The sequence below is a fragment of the Rhinoraja longicauda genome, chromosome 8 (assembly GCF_053455715.1).
Source record: "Rhinoraja longicauda isolate Sanriku21f chromosome 8, sRhiLon1.1, whole genome shotgun sequence".
NCBI lineage: Eukaryota > Metazoa > Chordata > Chondrichthyes > Rajiformes > Arhynchobatidae > Rhinoraja > Rhinoraja longicauda.
In genome coordinates this window covers 64951173-64972369 of record NC_135960.1, presented here as the reverse complement: position 1 = coordinate 64972369, position 21197 = coordinate 64951173, and the positions used below count along the sequence as shown (strand labels likewise).

The following is a 21197-nucleotide window of genomic DNA, read 5'->3' as shown; positions in this document are numbered from 1 at the left end:
GGCCATAACAAGCCTGCCCATGAGACTCCTCTGGAAGTCTTTGACAACCTGCAAACCTTTCTGCCAGAGATGTTGTAGTTCATCAATGCTTTGAATAAGGCTGACATTCAGAAATGTTCAAAAACTTTTAACCTCGAATAATTTAAACGAAGATAAATAAATAAAGGTGCTTAACATTTTGCAATAACTAATAATAATAATAATAATAAACTGAATAAAAATAGGAAAATATAACATCTTTCTTCCTCATAGACGCACAATCAGCATTCAAATGAATGGCCCTGCAGATTCTGTACCAATGCTGAGGAATTTCAGTAAACTCACTGATTACTTACTTATAACAAGGCCATTCAGCCCACCAGATCCATGCCAGCTTCCAGCAGAGAAAGCCCATCAGTCTCGTTCCTTAGCTCCTTACTTTCCTGTGGTCCTGCAACTTATTCTCTCTCACATTCCCATCAATTTCCCTTTGATCCTTTTATATCTGTCCGCAGCTACATGTAAATTACTTCAGCCTTCTCATATGCCGTAAGTCCTGACCTAATGTGTTTGACAGGGCACATGTGTAGGATCCACTGTGTTTCCGACAGGTGAACTCAAGTTGGAATGGCCAATAGAAAATACCGAACCCTTCACTGAATTAAGTAAAATAATCTGTGATCTATTGCCATTATAATGCGAAGATAGACACAAGACGCTGGAGTAACTCAGCGGGTCAGACAGCATCTCTGGAGAAAAGGAATGGGTGATGTTTCGGGTCGAGACCCTTCTTCAGACTGAGAGCCAGGGGATAGGGAACCGAGAGATATGGAAAGTGCACCTATTTTTCTATGTTTCTAAAACCATCATATGGGAGAGGATCAGAGGAACAGCTGTGATGGGAGAGCGATCACCAGCCGGCCTCACTGGCTCAGTGAGTGAGTCTGCCCAGCTTCACGCAGCTTCCAATGGTGTTGATCGGTGGGGGGAGGGGATGCAGGGGGATGGCTCAACTTAGAGATGGAGAGAGGGCATGTGGAAATGCCACCTTCCCACTCGGTTGGAGCTGCCTGCAGCAACTGGCAAATCCACCCCCATCCCTCCCATGTATTTATGGGGTGTCCATGTAATTGAGTGTCTGCAATCTGGGGAGCACCTATAGAATCAGTGTAAATGGCTGATGGCTGTTGACGACTCAGTGAGCTGAAGTGCCTGTTTCTGTCCTCATCACTCAAAAGATTGCAGAAACACCAAGCAATAAATGGTTCTCCCTGTTACCAACATGGGAACATGGAAAATAGGTGCAGGAGTAGACCATTCGGCCCTTCGAGCCAGCACCGCCATTCAATATAATCATGGCTGATCATCCAAAACTGCTTTCTCCCCATATCCCTTGATTCCGTTAGCCCCAAGAGCTCTATCTAACTCTCTCTTGAAAACATCCAGTGAATTGGGCGGCACGGTGGTGCAGCGGTAGAGTTGCTGCCTTACAGCGAATGCAGTGCTGGAGACTCAGGTTCGATCCTGACTTCGGGTGCCGTCTGTACAGAGTTTGTACGTTCTCCCCGTGACCTGCGTGGGTTTTCGCCGAGATCTTCGGTTTCCTCCCACACTCCAAAGACGTACAGGTATGTAGGTTAATTGGCTGGGCAAATGTTTTAAAAAAATTGTCCCTAGTGGGTGTAGGATAGTGTTAGTGTGCGGGGATCGCTGGGCGGTGCGGAACCGGTGAGCTGAAGGGCCTGTTTCTGCGCTGTATCTCTAAATCTAAATTGGCCTCCACTGCCTTGGTCTGTGGCAGAGAATTCCACGTTGACTTATGTTTATTGTTCTAGCTGGAAGTATTATGAGTAAGATTTGCTGCATTTTGGTCCTTTTTTCATTTACGTAAGTGACCCTTTATGGTAAATTTATAATAACGATGCTAATTAGTGGGCCAGGGAAAGAGCTTGTCTATTTTGATGGTGATTTATGCTATGTTTGTGGCTGCAAATTAAACTTGTGTAACGTGTGAATAGATGCTTCCCCCGAGATGCTGGGCGCTTATCTTGGAGCCAATGGTGTCAATGGCGATCTGGGCAGTCCGTCTGACGATGAGGACATGCCAGACCCATCTGTCTCAACGATGGATCCCAGCCAGATGCAAGTTTTTGTCAATGGATCTGCCCAGAAAGAAAGTGGAGTTGTGGACTTCCCAAGTGCACAAGCCAGTGAAATTGGGCTTTTGGACGGCGCATTTGCGGTTCACGGTGAATCCTCGTTGACAAGGCATTCAACCTATCGCCAAGAATCGCTCAATGACTATCTCGATACAGTCGACGGAAGCCTTAAGTCAAGCTTGGCGGAGACTCACCTGCATCAGATAGGAGTATCTCCCAAATTGAGGAGCAGTTTCCCCACGGACACGCGATTAAACGCAATGCTTCACATTGACTCTGATGAGGAGGACCATGACGTTCACCAGGAATTGGCCTGTGGTTTCCACTTAGAGGAGAGCGAGGAAAATGGCATACACTTTAAGTGTGCTCCTGGAAGCAACAAGCACTTGGGCACGCAGCTGTACGCCAACGGGGACCAGCTCGCTCTTAGGCGATCTTCTGCCTCTCAGATAAACCTAACGATAACAGAAGGGGCATCCACCTCTGGTGCAGCCCACCCGCAGTTATCGGACTCTCTGTACAAGAACTTTCACGAGCTGGTGTTCAGCCTTTCTTCAGCAGCACAGGTCGGGTGTGAAGAAGAGCAAGACAGTTGTGAGGCTCAGGGCAGCAGCGACTTAGTTACGAGTGCCTGTCAGGAAGATCAGCAACCTCCAGAGACATCTCGGCCTACAGTTGACCAGACCGTTGACGCTGGGGACAATGCAGAGAGACTGCTCACGCAAGCGGAATCAGTAGATCAAACCTCAGAACCATCCCAAATGTCGTCAGAGAATGAGCAAAGTGACGCAACCCGTACGGAGAGTGTCAGTGAAGCCAGCACTAGGCCGGAAGGAGAGAGCGATCTGGAAGGGGCCGATAGCTCGTGCAATGGAAGCGGCTACACCACCAGGGTATCTTCGTCCGTAGGAAGCGCCACGCGATTTTCCTCCTTTGAAAGTGCGAGGTTCTCCGAAACCCCGGCGTTCTCGTCTCAGGACGAGGAAGATGCTGCCTGCCCAACCGACCCGGTGGCCGAGGTTCCAGCGGAAAGCCAGGACACCGACGGGGCCACAATCGTTCCAGCTGCCGAGGACGTTGAAGGCAACCGCGATGCACCGCAGCAGCTGCAGGAGGCCGTCGACGGGCACGCGTTGCCCTCGGTGACCGAGGCGGAGGAAATATGGCAGAGGAGGAGTTTGCAGATGGCAGCCACCAGCGCAAGTGACTTGCCAGAAGAGGAAGCCACCAGGTCTACTGTCACAACTCCAGAGGATGCAAGTGAAGCAGCAGCAGCAGCAGCAGCAGCAGCAGCACCAGCGGCAGCAGAGACCGAAGCGGGCGGCGCTCCAGGTAAATTTAAGGACGACTATTGTAAAGCATTTCCAAGTGTGGGGTCAGTCTTTGAATTGGATGTTAGGGAAATCACTGTCTTGCGAAGGGCTCAACCAAAACAAAACCCTCTTCTACCTGGATCTTTGATCTGAATGCATGTGTAATGTATGCTGCGTGGTTTTTTGCATCAGTAGGATGGATGATTAATAGCTTTTTAAATTATTGGATTGATATCGTAGGAGCCAATATCTGAACAACACATTGTGTTAAACACTTTCGTGATTTTGAAACATTGTTGGCCAGATTCTCCATCGAGCAGTCACCAGCCTTTGAGATCCCTACCCTCAGTGCGGCAAGATGCTACTCGCTATCAGCGCATCGATGAACTGTTGCCACCAAGTGAGTGCATTAAATTTGCTCTAAATTGTTATTTTCATACTTTATTCCCATGTGACTTTTACCAATTAGGAAAATTGGTGGAAAGCCTGGAGGAATGGGGTCAAATTTGATTTCTGCCCACGTTTCTGTGAACCACTATGGAAATTCTGCCCCACAATGTTGAACCCACCCATGACCAGTTTGCACAAAGACAAATTTTCCACGTTTAAATGGGACAATTGTGGAAAAGTAAGTTGTGCTCGGCTCTTCAGCTTCAGCTAGATAGCTCTTTACAACCTCTGATTCACCAGCCACTGGAGTAGATGCATTGTTGAGCCGGTGGATTTTTCTCTTGCGGTAATGTTTTCTTGCAGCGGAGAGCATTGGCAGTCCATGCCTTTCAATGCTTGATAGGAAAGATACTAGAGCAACAAGATAGACCACTCGACCCTAAAAACCGTAGGATGTCATGGCGCCATTTTAGTAGGCAGAAACTTGCAGAAACATTTTAAAAGAAAAATAGCAAAAATCTGTGAATTGATTGATGAGATATATTCTGCATTCTAATGGTATCATCACACATACTGTTCCCCCAAAACACTGATTATACTGCGAGAGGCACAGCAAACGGAGGGTTTTGCCTACTAAAATGGCTCCTTTGCGTACTACACTTCAGTATACGCGATTTCAACGGAGTAGTCCATCTTGTTCCTCTAGTATCTTTGCTTGAGAGTGGCTTGGGTTGTTTTGCTAAGTTTTAGGCATTATATATGGTTGAACGTTGTTGATGAATGGACATGTGAATGAAGTATGAAGATATCTGTGCAATCTGCACAACTATATCCCAACGTGAAATGCCACCTCCAAAAAAAAAAAGAAGACTAAAAGAAAATTGATTGGAAAATATATTCGGCTTAATACCTCATGTTAATTTTCAATTACCTAATTTTGATGAGTTCATGGAATCAATACGGAGACATTGATATTCTTCCTACAGGGTCTGCACATTGAGGTATTTTACTCTTACTTGTTAATTTGCTTCTCATTTCTTATTTTGGAAAAGTGTGAACCATTTCGGTCGGCGAATCAGGAGTTGGGAGGAGACATCATCTCTAGAATTGAAAGTGTGACCAAGTGCTGATGTTTGAAGTTAAAATAATTTTGAATGTTTATACCCCCCACGTTATGTTGTTATTTCTTAGTTTTCCTTTGGTTATTTGAAACCTACTTTTGCTGGATCTTTCCTCGCCCATAAGCAAGCCGAGGAAACACCAAACAGCAGAATCGTAGAATGGTTGTGGCGTGGAAGGAGGCCCAGTAGCCTGTCGAGCCTTTGCACAAGCAGTTCAGTCTGCCTGTTCTTTCCTCTTTGTTCCTCAATCCTTTCACCATCAAGTATTTCACCTAGACTAAATACTTCTTCAAGATTCAAGATTCAAGATAGCTTTATTTGTCATCCAAAAAACCGGATTTTTTGGACGAAATTCAGTCACCCACAGTCCAACAAAAAAAGCATTAAATTAGGCAGATTACACAATAAAGCATTAAAATAGGCAAATTACACAATAAAGCATTAAAATAGGCAAATTACACAACCCTAAACATTTCAAGGCCCTTAGTAGCATGATAATGCATTTCCTTGTGTCACTCATGGTTTAGTTTAGTGTAGAGATACAGTGGGGAAACAGGCCCCCCGGCCCACCGAGAACATGCCAGCCCCCAGCGATCCCCACACGCTAACACCATCCCACCCACACCGGGGCTAATGTACCATTTTATCGAATCCAATTAGCCTGCAAACCTGTACATCTTTGGAGTGTGGGAGCGAACCGTGGCACCCGGAGAAAACCCATGCAGTTCACGGGGAGAACGTACAAATTCTGTATAGACAGCACCCACGGTCAGGATCGAACCCGGGGTTTCTGGTGCTGTAAGGCGGCAACTCTACCTCCGCGCCACCATGCTGTCCTGTGGTTCTTACATTTGTTTCTTCTGGTTTCTACGTTTTTGCCAATGACAACATTTTTCACTCATTTTATCTGGTCCTCAACGAATTTGAAAACCTCTATCTAGTCAAATCTCAACATCCTCTCTTTCAAGAAGGACAAAAATCCCAGGTCTTTAGCCTTTCCATGTAATTTCATTCCATCATGCCGACCAAATCATTTCTACAAATGTTAAGGACTCTTCATTAAAGTCCGAAAGACCAGTGACCACAATTTACTTACAATAATGTACAGATGAACCAGTTTTTAACAGTTGTTTAACGTAAACTTTCAGCTGTTGTTCTTTGTACTTCTCTGCATAAAATCCAGGATTCTGTTCGTTTATTTTAAATAACTAGAGTCAATCTGTCCTGCCACATTCTAAGGTTAGTGTGCATATTTATGGAGGTTTTAAGTTAGAATTGAACATTTTATATTATGTTCCCTTTCCTCATTTTCCTTTCCAGAGTGAATCATTTCATCGTTCTCCATGTTAAATGTCAGCGGACAGATTCCATTGCACCCATGCCCCATCCTTCTTCATTCTCTTAGCACCGCTTCCTCCTGCTAGCCACCAACCTCCTGAAGTCAATATCGATTCTCCCAGGATGAAACAAAATGTTGGAGTAACTCAGCGGGTCAGGCAGCATCTCTAGAGAGAAGGAATGGGTGACGTTTCGGGTCGAGACCCTTCTTCAGACTCAAGAAGAAGGGTCTCGATCCGAAACGTCTCCCATTCCTTCTCCCCAGAGATGCTGCCTGACCCGCTGAGTTACTCCAGCATTTTGTATCTACCTTCGATTTAAACCAGCATCTGCAGTTTTTTTTCCCTATCTATTCTCCCAATAGGATTCTGATGTTTTCCTTCTCATCAATGTCAGGACCTTGGTCTTTTGCTCCCTATTTTCTACCTCCTGCCTAAAGCAATAAAGGCACTTTCCAATTCACAACGGCTATTCCAGAATGTGGGGTATTTGACCTTCTTTCACCTCCCTAGTCCTCTCTTTGGTGGCAGGGGTTGGATTGCTGCAAGTGGTGTGAGAGGATTCGATTATGTGATATCTGGGAATCAATTTTGGTCTTGAAATAACTCACAGACATTAATGGATTTACCTTAAAGTTTTGAATGTCATGAAGTAGAGATATGAGTTGATCACAGTTCTCTCTAATGACTGAATCTGAATTACCTTTATTGTCATTCAAAATGAATTGAACGAAAATCATTAGCAACGCAGCCACAACAGTACAGAGTAAAAGACACAAGACACACAATTTTAACACAAACATCCATCACAGTGACTCCTCCAGACACCCCCTCACTGTGATGGAAGGTGGAACATTCTCTGTAAAGTACTGAACAGTTTTAAAAATACAATATAAAATATTCCAGAAATGCGTGGCATTCATACCTCTAAAGTCAGACATACTAAGATACAAAACTCAGTTTACGAGCAGCAGAATTAATTCTGCTGGGAAAATTCTTACCTTCCCAGGATTTACTTTTGTTCAGGACTTTTATTTAGGCATTTAGATTCGGCGAAGATATTGAACTTTTCAAGCCATTTTTGCTTACCTGCATCATATTTAAATGTCACAATGACTGTTAATAGACACGAAATGGTGGAGTAACTCAGCGGGACAGGCAGCATCTCTGGAAGAGAAGGAATGGGTGAAGTTTTGGGTCGAGACCCTTCTTCAGAAACGTCACCCATTTCTTCTCCCCAGAGATGCTGCCTGTCCCGCTGAGTTACTCCACCATTTTGTGTCTATCTTCGGTTTAAACCAGTATCTGCAGTTCCTTCCTGCACAATGACTGTTAAGTCTGCTTCTCTGGATTTGTGTTTTGTTTAAACACCACAGACTGGGAAGCCCGTATTGATAGCCACGGACGCATCTTCTACGTGGACCACGTGAACAGGACGACCACTTGGCAAAAGCCCACAACCCCTGCACGTCAGCAGATAGTTCAGCGTTCAAATTCAATTCAACAGATGGAGCAGCTGAATAGAAGGTAATGAAACACAATCTAAGTTAGACACAGATGCTGGAGTAACTCAGGAGAGGGACAGGCAGCATCTGTGGATAGAATAGAATAGAATAGAATAGCTTTATTTGTCATTCGTTTTACCGAACGAGAATAATTTGCCAGCAGTACAAAAAACAAAAAAACACAAGACACTCAACCCCAACACAAACATCCATCACAGTGACTCCAAACACCCCCTCACTGTGATGGAGGCAAAAAAACTTCCTCTCTCTTCCCCCATGCCCCTCCCATGGACAGACAGCTCGACCCCTACCGAGGCGACCGACCCGCACAGCCCCCGCAAGGAGATGGAAAGTCCCCGCGGCCAAGCTGCACCGGGCGATGGAAAGTCCCACGGCCGAGCTGCACCGGGCGATGGAAAGTCCCGTGGCCGAGCCGCACCGGGCGGTGGAAGGCCCCGCGGCCGAGCCGCACCGGGCGCTGTTAAGTCCCACGCCGGGCGATGGTAGGCCCCGCGGCCGAGCTGCACTGGGCGCTGTTAATACCCGCAGCCGAGCCTCGAGGAAGAGACCAAAAAAAAGAAAGATTCCCCCCCCCCCCGCACATACACAGCCAAAAACAAACACCTCAACACCAACACTCAAACAAAAAAGGACAAAGGACAAACAGACTGCCAGTGAGCCGCAGCCGTTAGGCGCCGCCACACGTGAAGGGAGGAATGGGTGACATTTCGGGTCAAGACCCTTCTTCAGACTGAGAGGGAGACACAGAGATAAGGAAGGGTAAAGTGTGTTGGAAACGAGACATCAAAAGAGATGGAGATCAAGGAAAATGTCGAATAGATCATTGTTAGCTCGGGGAAGGTGACAACAAAGCAAACAGAGATAAAATGTAATCAGGGCAGTCAGACTGGTCAGAGAACAGGGAAGGGGGAGGGATGGAGGGAGAGGGAAAACAAGGGCTACTTGAAGTTGGTTAAGGGCCTGTCCCAGTTACGCGATTTTTAAGGTGACTGCCGGCGACTGTCAAAGTCGTAGCGGATCGCCGACATTTTCTTTTACCCTACGACAATGACCACGACAATGCCGAGTCGGGTCGATACAAGTTACTTTTTTTGTGAAACTAGCACCTGGCTAAGAGATGACACCGTCTTCGGAAACACCGCGAAATTCCCACGCTTACCTGACCGTCAAACTGTCGCCTCCAATCTACCTGTCAAATGTCCTGTCGGTAAATAAATTGGTTAAACAAAACTAGCTTCTGGTATCTTCAAATGCCATTTCTTAATTTAATATTACGTACTTCTAAATGCATCTGCGACCTCCTAGCAAACCTGGAGACAGCGTGCGACAGCGCCCGCAATAAGCTACGATACCTGGCGACAAGCCAGCTGTTGCCGAGAAATTTCTAGCAGGTAAATTTTTCCACGACGCGCCGAGATCTGCTACGATTCATTGAAGACTCCTCATGATCATGCCCGCGACACCCCGGCAAACGTTTGGCGACAGCCTAGTCACCGGCAGTCGCCTTAAAATCGCCTAAGTGGGACAGGCCCTTTAGAGAAGTCAGTATTTGAATGTCATACAATCTAAGATTATAAGAAGGGTGGTGGGTGTATGGAACAAGCTGCCAGAGGAGGTAGTTGAGGCAGAGACTATACGAACATTTGAGAAGCAGTTAGACAGGTGCATGGACAGGACAGGTTTGGAGGGATATGGACCAAATGCAGGCAGGTGGGACTAGTGTTGCTGGGACATGTTAGCTGGTGTGGGCAAGTTGGACTGAAGGGCCTGTTTCCATATTGTATCACTCTATGACTCTATAACTCAATACAATCTAAGCCAGGCTTTATCCCACATTTTGCCTTGCCATTGTTTAGTGCAGATGCTTCAAATTACTCTACTCAGGCTGACGAGAGGAAGTCACTCCAGCTTGGGTGCTTTACTTTAACCTGGAAACAGTCTCCAGAGATAAATGTCTCGAATCAAGAACATTGGTACAGTTTTACCTCAGTGCACTTAAATTGATGGTGCTATGCAACACACACATTGAACATAAACAGCTCATCGCTCAGTAATATGAAATGTAGCATATGACACGAGCAAATTTGGGCTTTGTATCTGAGGAAGGATGTGCTGGTTCTGGAGAGAGGAGGTTTACAGGAATGATTCCAGGAATGAGTGGGTTCATATATGATGAGCACTTGACAGCACTGGGCCTGTACTCACTGGAGTTTCGAAGGTTGAGGGGGGACCTCATTGAAACTTGCAGAATAATGAAAGGCACAGATAGAGTGGATGTGGAAAGGATGTTTCCACTGGTGGGAGAGTCTAGGACCAGAGGTCACAGCCTCAGAATTAAAGGGCGCTCCTTTAATAGACAATGGACAATAGACAATAGGTGCAGGAGTAGGCCATTCAGCCCTTCGAGCCAGCACCGCCATTCAATGCGATCATGGCTGATCACTCTCAATCAGTACCCCGTTCCTGCCTTCTCCCCATACCCCCTCACTCCGCTATCCTTAAGAGCTCTATCCAGCTCTCTCTTGAAAGCATCCAACGAACTGGCCTCCACTGCCTTCTGAGGCAGAGAATTCCACACCTTCACCACTCTCTGACTGAAAAAGTTCTTCCTCATCTCCGTTCTAAATGGCCTACCCCTTATTCTTAAACTGTGGCCTCTTGTTCTGGACTCGCCCAACATTGGGAACATGTTTCCTGCCTCTAATGTGTCCAATCCCCTAATTATCTTATATGTTTCAATAAGATCCCCCCTCATCCTTCTAAATTCCAGTGTATACAAGCCTAATTGCTCCAGCCTTTCAACATACGACAGTCCCGCCATTCCGGGAATTAACCTAGTGAACCTACGTTGCACGCCCTCAATAGCAAGAATATCCTTCCTCAAATTTGGAGACCAAAACTGCACACAGTACTCCAGGTGCGGTCTCACCAGGGCCCGGTACAACTGTAGAAGGACCTCTTTGCTCCTATACTCAACTCCTCTTGTTATGAAGGCCAACATTCCATTTGCTTTCTTCACTGCCTGCTGTACCTGCATGCTTCCTTTCAGTGACTGATGCACTAGGACACCCAGATCTCGTTGAACATCCCCTCTTCCTAACTTGACACCATTCAGATAATAATCTGCCTTTCTATTCTTACTTCCAAAGTGAATAACCTCACACTTATCTACATTAAACTGCATCTGCCATGTATCCGCCCACTCACACAACCTGTCCAAGTCACCCTGCAGCCTTATTGCATCTTCCTCACAATTCACACTACCCCCCAGCTTAGTATCATCTGCAAATTTGCTAATGGTACTTTTTAGAAAGGAGATGAGGAGGAACTTCTTTAGTCAGAGGGTAGTTAATCTGTGGAACTCATTGCCACAGAAGGTTGTGGAGGCCAAGTCAGTGGATGTCTTTAAGGCAGAGATCAACAAATTATTGATTAGAACAGGTGTCAAGGGTTATGGGGAGAAGGCAGGAAAATGGGATTAGGAGGCAGAAATCAGCCATGATTAAATGGCGGTGTAGACTCGATGGGCCGAATGGCCTAATTCTATTCCCATAACTTGTGAAATCAGTCAAAAATATCCAGCAGTTGTAATTCGTGAGTCTTCATTTAAAAATTCCTCACTGTCACGTTCTTGGCCTATGCTCAGTTACAGATTAAGAAGGTCACAAGATCATAAGTGATAGGAGTGACAGTTTGGCATTTGCAAACCATCGATGTGCTTTTACACTGTTTTATCAGGTACCAGAGTATTCGCCGGACAATGACCAGTGAGAGGACTGAGGACGTTGCCCAAGCCAGTTTTGTCGATGCAGGGGCAACAGGTGAAGACCATTTTGCTAATTTTAGTTCAGGTAAGGTCCATCGCCATTCATTAATGAAAGATCTTGCAGCTGTATAAAAGTAAACCATACTTCAGTTTTGTTTAGAGATACAGCGTGGAAACAGGCCCATCGCCCACCAAGTCCGCGGCGACCAGCGATCCCCACACACTAGTTCTATCCTACACATTATAGACAATTTACAGCAGGCAATTGCACATCTTTCGAGAGTCAGTCACAGGGAGAACGTACAAACTACATACAGACAGCACCCACAGTCAGGATCAAAGTCGGGTCTCTGTAGAAATAGGAATGAAATCTGCTGATGGCATGCAATTGACACTTGGCATCATTGCCAGGCATTGTCCCACCCCCACCTCTTTTCCAGCTTTAAACCTGCCAACTACAATCAATCTGAAGAAGGGTCCCAACTTAAAACCTTGCCTATCCATGTCTTCCAGAGATGCTGCCTGATCCGCTGATTTACTCCAGTACTTTGTGTTTTTCTTTATAAACCATCATCTGCACTCCCTTGTGTCTTCACTTGATATTATCTGTTGGCCAGAAACTTGTGACGAGGAAGCCCATGAACTGAAATTCCCCATGCCCTTTATTACTTATCTTTGTGCGGTTAATCTGACATTGAGTATACCCTCATTCTCATTCAACCATCTTTCTGGGATCCTTCCTGCATTTGCTTCTCAGTTCTCCAGACCGATTGATACAATTAATCTGGTTAGGCAGCGGTTCACTTTCACTTCCTCCAATCTCATCTACTGTATTAAACTAAACAGTGGTAGGGGGGTGGAGTCAACAAGCGTGTGCGTGCAGTTAAAGGGAAAGATAGTGTAGGAAAGGTCACGTTAAAACTATCGGGGCAGGGGGATGGGAACCAATGCAAGTAGACAGAGGGCCATAAAAAGAGGACAGAAGCAAAAGGTAGAAGGGAGATAAGAAAAACAGATCTGAAAGTTCTGTGCCTTAATGCGAGGAGCATTCGTAATAAGGTGGATGAATTGAATGTGCAGTTAGTAGTTAAGGAATATCATATAGTTGGAATTACAGAGACATTGCTCCAGGGTGACCAAGGCTGGGTGCTAAACATGCAGGGGTATTCAATATTCAGGAAGGATAGACAGAAAGGAAGAGGAGGTGGGGTGGCATCGCTGGTTAAAGAGGAGATTAATGCAATAGCAAGGAGAGACATTAGCTTGGATGCTGTAGAATTGGTATGGGTAGAACTGCGAAATAGCCGAGGGCAGAAAACGCTTGTCAGAGTTGCATACAGACCACCAAACAGCAGAAGGGAGGTTGGGGATAGCATCAAGCAGAAAATAAGGGATACGTGTAGCAAAGGTACAACGATTATCATGGGTGACTTTAATCTACATATAGATTGGGCCAACCAAATTGGTAGCAGCACTGAGGAGGAGGATTTCCTGGAATGTATACGGGATGGTTTTTTAAACCAATATGTAGAAGAACCAACTAGAGGGCAGGCCATCCTAGACTGGGCATTGTGTAATGAGGAAGGATTAGTTGGCGATTTTGTTGTGCAAAGCCCCTTGGGCAACAGTGACCATAATATGGTGGAATTCTACATTAGGATGGAGAGTGACACAGTTAATTCAGAGACTGAACTTAAAGAAAGCAGACTTTGAAGGTATGAGACAGGAATTGGCTAGGATAACAGAGCTTTATTTGTCATTCGGTACCAAGGTACCGAACGAAACTACATAGCAGTCACACACAAAAAAGAACACAAGACACATAACCCCAACACAAACGTCCATCAGAGTGACTCCAAACACCCCCTCACTGTGATGGAGGCAACAAAACTTCCACTCTCTTCCCCACGCCCACGGACAGACAGCTCGTCCCCGACCGACCCGCACAGTCCCCGCAAGGAGATGGAAGTCCCCGCGGCCGAGTCGCACCGGGCGCTGAAACGTCTCGCGGCCGAGCCGGGCGATGGAAGGCCCCGCGACCAAGCCTTGCGCAGCTAAGTCCCGTGGCCGAGCCGCACCGGGCGATGTTAAGTCCCGCGGCCAAGCCGCACCAGCGATGAAAAGTCCCGCGGCCGAGCCGCACCAGCGATGTAAAGCCCCGGGCAAATTATGCTTAAAGGGTTGACGGTGGAGATGCAATGGCAAAGATTTAAAGTCCGCATGGATGAACTCCAAAAATTGTTCATCCCCGACTGGCGTAAAAATAAACCAGGGAAGGCAGCTCAACCGTTGTTAACGAGGGAAATCAAGGATCACGGTTAAATCCAAGGAAGAGGCATATAAGTTGGCCAGCAAACCGGAGTACTGGGAGAAATTTAGAACTCAACAGAGGAGAACAATGGGGTTAATTAAGAGGGGGGAAAAAGAGCGTGAAAGAAAGCTTGCGGGGAATATAAAAACTGACTCTAAAAGCTTCTTTAGATATGTAAATAAGAAAAGATTATTGAAGACAAATGTAGGTCCCTTACAATCAGAGACAGGTGAATTTATAATGGAAAACAAAGAAACGGCAGAACAGTTAAACGAGTACTTTGGTTCTGTCTTCACTAAGGAAGACACAAACAATCTCCCAGAAATACTGGTGGACCGAGGATCTAGTGGGAGGGAGGAACTGAAGGGAATCGACATTAGTCAAGAAATGGTGTTAGGTAAACTGTTGGGACTGAAGGCAGATAGATTCCCATGGCCTGATGGATCTGCATCCCAGAGTACTCAAGGAGGTGGCCCAAGAAATCATGGAGGCATTGGTGATCATTTTCCAATGTTCTCTTGACTCTGGGTCAGGTCCTGTGGACTGGAGGGTAGCCAATGTAACTCCACTCTTTAAGAAAGGAGGGAGAGAGAAAACGTGGAATTATAGACCAGTTAGCCTTACATCGGTAGTGGGGAAGATGCTTGAGTCAATTGTTAAAGATTGTACGTTCTCCCCGTGACCTGCGTGGGTTTTCTCCGAGATCTTCGGTTTCCTCCCACACTCCAAAGACGTACAGGTATGTAGGTTAATTGACTGGGTAGATGTAAAAATTGTCCCTAGTGGGTGTAGGATAGTGTTAATGTGCGGGGATCGCTGGGCGGCGCGGACTTGGTGGGCCGAAAAGGCCTGTTTCCGCGCTGTATATATATGATATGATATGATATGATGATACAGCAGCGCATTTGGAAAGCAGTGACAGGATCGGTCAAAGTCAGCGTGGATTTATGAAGGGGAAATCATGCTTGACTAATCTTCTGGAATTTTTTGAGGATGTAACAAGTAGAATGGATAAGGGAGAGCCAGTGGATGTGGTGTATCTGGACTTTCAAAAAGCATTTGACAAGGTCCCACGCAAGAGATTAGTGTGCAGAATTAAAGGACATGGTATTTGCATGGATAGAGAACTGGTTGGCAGGCAGGAGACAAAGAGTAGGAATTAATGGGTCCTTTTCAGAATGACAAGCAGTGACTAGTGGGGTGCCGCAAGGCTCAGTGCTGGGACCCCAGCTATTTACAATATATATTAACGATTTAGACAAGGGAATTAAATGTGACATCTCCAAGTTTGCGGATGACACAAAATTGGGTGGCAGTGTGAGCTGCGATGAGGATGCTATGAGGCTGCAGGGTAACTTGTTGGGTGAGGGGCAGATGTTGGATAATGTTGGGTGATATGTTGGGTGAGGGGCAGATGCAGTATAATGTGGATAAATGTGAGGTTATCCACTTTGGTGGTAAGAACAGGAAGGCAGATTATTATCTGAATGGTGTCAGATTAGGAAAAGGGGTGGTGCAAGGAGAGCTGTGTGCACATCAGTCATTGAAAGTAAGCATGCAGGTACAGCAGCCAGTGAAGAAAGCTCACAGCATGTTGGCCTTCATTGCGAGAGGATTTGAGTTTAGGAGCAAGGAAGTCCTACTGCAGTTGTACAGGGGCCTGGTGAGACTGCACCTTGAGTATTGTGTGCAATTTGAGGAAGGACATTACTGCTTTTGAGGGAGTGCAGCGTAGGTTCACCAGGTTAATTCCCGGGATGGCAGGACTGACATATGATGAAAGACTGGATCGACTGGGCTTGTATTCACTGGAATTTAGAAGGATGAGAGGTGATCTTATAGAAATATATAAAATTCTCAAAGGATTGGACAGGCTAGATGCAGGAAAAATGGTCCCGATGTTGGGGTGGTCCAGAACCAGTGGTCACAGTTTAAGAATAAGGGGTTGGCCATTTCGGACTAAGATGAGGAAACATTTTTTTCACCCAGAGAGTTGTGAATCTGTGGAATTCTTTGCCACAGAAGGCAGTGGAGGCCAATTCACTGGATGTTTTCAAGAGAGAGTTAGATTTGACTCTTTGGGCTAAAGGAATCAAGGGATATGGGGAAAAAGCAGGAATGGAGTACTGATTCTGGATGATCAGCCATGATCATATTGAATGGCAGTGCTGGCTTGAAGGGCTGAATGGCCTACTCTTGCACCTATTTATGTTTACTATGTTTTCTATTCATCCATTGTTCAAGATGTGGACTCTTATACATCGGCGAAGCCGAACATTGACTGGGCAGTCATTTCGCTGAACATCTTTGCTCAGTCCGCCTGAACCTACCTGATCTTCCGGTTGCTAAACACTTTAATTCTCCTTCCCATTCCCACACAGACCTTTCTGTCCTCGGTCTCCTTCATTGTCAGAGTGAGGCTAAACGCAAATTGGATGAACAGCACTTCATATTTTGTTTGGGCAGCTTGCAGCCCAGTGGTATGAATATTGATTTCTCTAACTTCAGGTAGCCCTGGCATTCCCTCTCTCTCTATTCCTCCCCCACCCAAGTCGCACCAGCTTCTCGTTTTTACCCAACAAACAGCTAACAGTGGCCTGTTTCCTTTATCACCATTACTTTTTTGCATATCTTTTATTCATTGTCCCTTATATCTCTACATCGTCGTCTATATTTCCCGTTTTCCTTATCCCTAACCAATCTGAAGAAGGGTCTCGGCCCGAAACGTCACCCATTCCTTCCCTCCAGAGATGCTGCCTGTCCCGCTGAGTTACTCCAGCTTCTTTGTGTCTATCTCCGATGGATCCACTGTTGATCTCATTTCTCGCCAAGGTCCTGGGCATCGTTAAGGAGTCTAACTGAGTGTGCATATTAACCGATTGACCGTTTAAATCTAATATCTTTGGTTTTGTGATCTTTTGCAATCCGTTGGTTGATAGCGAATGCTCACCCTGTCCAATGAGCACAAGATGAAGACCTTAGCAACACTTTTCCTTTGTAAATAAATAAATTCTATTAAAATATATCTGGAACAGATGCAAGGAGATACCTTTTGCGTATCAAGTTATTTGCATTCATGCAGACACTGTGATTCCATCTGTTTATGGAAAATGATACCTCTGCCTGCAGCATGTACTGTGATTTAAATGTCAGAGTTTGTTAACCTTCAAAATTACCCGATAAATTCATTGATTTCAAGCTCCCAGTAATTACAGAATGTGATTGTAGCACCAAGCACTGTTTTGGTAATCAATGATATATTGACCTTTCCTGATACATTTGACTTCTGCATGTTCGAAATGCCTGCCCGAAATGTGAGTGATCTTGATCCTTAAATCATGTTATTTTAATGCGATGTTTACAAAATGCTTATAATAAATAATAATAATCAATAATATAATAAATAATAGTAATCAATGATATATTGACCTTTCCTGATACATTTGACTTCTGTATGTTCGAAATGCCTGCCCGAAATGTGAGTGATTTTGATCCTTAAATCATGTTATTTTAATGCGGTGTTTACAAAATGCTTATAATAAATAATAATAATAAATAATAAAATGAATAGAATAAACTAATAATGATAAAATATATAATAAATGCAAGTTGGAATGCTCCAGTTTGGCATTCTCATGAACAAATAGCCTTTCTTTAAAAAAGCATAATGTTACAAAATGTTTAAAATTCTGCCATAAAACTGTATTATGATATTGGAATCAAAGGTAATTTGAAAATGAAGTGCTGGAAATTGGCTGTGTGTAAAAATGCATGTTGGTGCATTGCAGTGTGGATAGCCTGTGCATGTTCAATGTGAGGACAACAGGCGCCAGTATTCTCTGCACACACGTCCGTGGTGGTGGATCCTGGCCTTTCCCATGGTACTGTGGAGAGTGAGGACCATGGGAGAAGTGTGATGGAGACTGGATGGTTGGAGGAAGAATGGGGTGTGGGGAGGAGTGAAAGATTTTTAGATTTTTGTTTTAGAGATACAGCGCGGAAACAGGCCCTTCGGCCCACCGAGTCCGCGCCGCCCAGCGATCCCCGCACATTAACACTATCCTACACCCACTAGGGACAATTTTTACATTTTACCCAGTCAATTAACCTACATACCTGTACGTCTTTGGAGTGTGGGAGGAAACCGAAGATCTCGGAGAAAACCCACGCAGGTCACGGGGAGAACGTACAAACTCCGTACAGACGGCGTAGTCAGGATCGAACCTGAGTCTCTGGCGCTGCATTCGCTGTAAGGCAGCAACTCTACCGCTGCGCCACTGTGCTGCCACTGTGGAGTGTAGAGTGAGATTGGGGGAGTGGGTCTGGATTGGGAGGGGTGATTGTGAAGGCAATTGCTCGGGTGTGGGCTGCAGAGAAGATTAATGACGGGGATTCAGTCAGAGGTCAAAACATCAAGGATCTTCGAGAAACATATAAAATTCTTAAGGGATTGATTGGACGGGGTAGATGCAGGAAAAATGTCCCCCATGTTAAGGGAGTCCAGTACCAGGGGTCACAGTTTAAGAATAAGGGGTGTGCCATTTAGGACTGAGATGAGGAAAAACTTTTTCACCCAGAGAGTTGTGAATCTGTGGAATTCTCTGCCACAGAAGGCAGTGGAGGCCAATTGACTGGATGTATTCAAGAGAGAGTTAGATATAACTCTTAGGGCGAACGGAATCAAGGCATATGGAGAAAGATCAGGAACGGGGTACTGAATTTGGATGGTCGGCCATGATCATATTGAACGGCGGTGCTGGTTCGAAGGGCCGAATGGTCTACTCCTCTGCACCTACTTTCTATGTTTCTATCAACTCCATTTCTCTCCTCACTGCCTGACCTGCTTTGCACTCCTAGCATTCTTTACTTTTGTTTCATATTTCTTGCAGCCACATTTTTGTCTCAATATAATATTTATTTAATGTCAAATTTTGTTTAGTATTATAATGCCTCACGGTTTTTTTTTTGATAAATATTTTTATTAAGCATAAGTACATATTAATAAATTATTATATCTTATACATTTCTATACTTTTTTTTTTTCAAAGATGAAAAGATAGAGAAAAATAAAATAAAAATAAGAAGTCCAAATTGGAGAAATGAATGGAGTATTAAAAAAGTTATCCATCATTGGAGATATATCGATGATTTACAATTCATAATTCTTCCTCCATTCCATTATTCAGGCCGCGGTCAGGTCCTCGCACCAAGCCATTTTGACCCTTTAAATATACGATAAATGGAGACCATATTCCTCTGAAAAGAATCAACCTGTCCATGAGTACAAGTCTCAATCTTTCCAGATGGAGTGTCTCCGACATTCCTGTAATCCACATTTTAATTGTGGGGGATGTAGGACCTTTCCAAAATTTCAGTATTAATTTTTTCCCAATTATTAAGCTATAATCAATAAAAATTCTTTGATTCGTTGTTGTTAATTGATCTGTTTCTAATATTCCCAGTATTATTAAATTTGAGTCAGGGGTCAGCTTCATATTAATCACATTCGAAATTATTTTAAATATTTCTGTCCAAAATTTAGTGATTTTTTCACAGTTTGTGAATATATGCGTTAAATTAGCTTCCAATTGCTGACATTTATCACAAATGGCAGATATATTTGGAAAAATACTATGTAATTTAGTTTTTGAATAATGTAGTCTATGTAATATTTTAAATTGTATAAGAGAGTGTCTAGCATTTAGCGAACAGTGATGTATGTGTTGTAAACTTTCATCCCATATCTCAGGTCTAATAATTTGACCTAATTCATTTTCCCATGACTGTCTATATATTTCTGTCGTTGGAGCGTCGTTTTCCAGTAAAATATTATAAATATATGATATCAATTTTTCTGTATTTGGGTGTTTATTTAGACATTCATCTAAAATCTCTGTCTTTCTATTTCTAATTTCATATGTGTTTGCTTTTACATAATCTCTAATTTGTAAATATCTAAAGTAATCTTTTGAATGTAATCCATAAATTTGTTGTAATTCTTGAAATGAAAGGAAAAATTTTTCCCTATAGAGATCTCCCATCTTATTTATTCCACAGTTTTTCCATTGTAAAAAACCTTTATCTATCATTGAAGGTTTAAATGTGATATTATTTACAATAGTAAGAGCTAGTGGTATACATTCCAATTTTAATGTTTTCTTTATTTGTTTCCAAATACGTATTCCACTATCTATTATAAGATTTTCACTATAGGTTTTCTTACTTATTTTATTATTGGCGAATAAAATCGAACTAATTTCAAAGGGCAAACAATCTTCTTTTTCCATTTTTAACCAGGTTGGTTGTTTATCTGTCTCTACTAACCAGAAGTTAATATTTTTAATATTGACTGCCCAATAATAAAACATAAAGTTTGGTAAAGCTAGACCTCCATTTATTTTTGCTTTACATAAGTGTTCTTTTTTTATTCTATGGCTCTTATAATCCCAGATAAAGTTAGTGACTATGGAATCAATCTTTTTAAAAAAAATTTTAGGAAGATATATCGGAATCATTTGGAAAAGATATAATAATTGTGGAAGAAAAATCATTTTTATTGCATTAATTCTACCTATCATTGAGATTGGTAATGTTTTCCAATATAAAATATTTTTATTTAATTTGTTCAATAAGAGCGGAAAATTAGATTTAAATAAAGAATCAAATCGTTTTGTTACATAAATTCCAAGATATTTTATTTTTTCGTTTGCTATCTTAAAAGGAAATTGTTGTAATATATGTAGATTTTTTACCCTTATCGGCATAAGTTCACTTTTATTCCAATTAATACTATATCCTGAATATGATCCAAATTCAGTTATTAATTTTAGTAAATTTGGAATGCTAATTTCCGGGTTTGTGATATAAAGTAATACATCATCCGCATATAAAGAAATTTTATTTTCAGTATTTATGGTGTCATATCCATATATTTCAGGATGTGTTCTCACCCGTTGAGCTAAAGGTTCTAATGCAAGTGCAAACAATAGTGGGGATAAAGGACAACCCTGTCTGCAGCCTCGAAATAGATTAAATTTATTTGATAGTATTTGATTTGTTATTATTCTAGCTGTTGGATTGGTATATAATAATTTAACCCAAGTGATAAACTTCTCTCCCAAATTAAAAAATTCCATAACCGAAAACAAATAAGACCATTCCACTTGGTCAAAGGCTTTCTCCGCATCTAACGAAATAATTACTAAGTCTTTATTAATACCTCTTTTCGAATATATAATATTATATAATCGTCTGAGGTTATATGAGGAATAACGTTTTGGTATAAATCCTGTTTG

The 21197-nt window shown here is 43.4% G+C and overlaps 1 protein-coding gene across 5 annotated transcripts in view; it reads left to right on the top strand.

Moving 5' to 3' along the window:
* The window catches only part of LOC144596046 (E3 ubiquitin-protein ligase HECW2-like), a 339372-nt gene that overhangs the window by 220416 nt on the left and 97759 nt on the right, over window positions 1-21197 (top strand). For 4 of the 5 annotated variants that reach the window (XM_078404134.1, XM_078404131.1, XM_078404135.1 and 1 more), the window contains exons 9-11: window positions 1998-3470; window positions 7676-7826; window positions 11564-11676. In XM_078404134.1, coding sequence (XP_078260260.1) covers window positions 1998-3470; window positions 7676-7826; window positions 11564-11676 — 1737 coding nt within the window. The remainder of the gene's footprint in view (window positions 1-1997; window positions 3471-7675; window positions 7827-11563; window positions 11677-21197) is intronic. The other variant, XM_078404133.1, reaches the window with a different exon arrangement.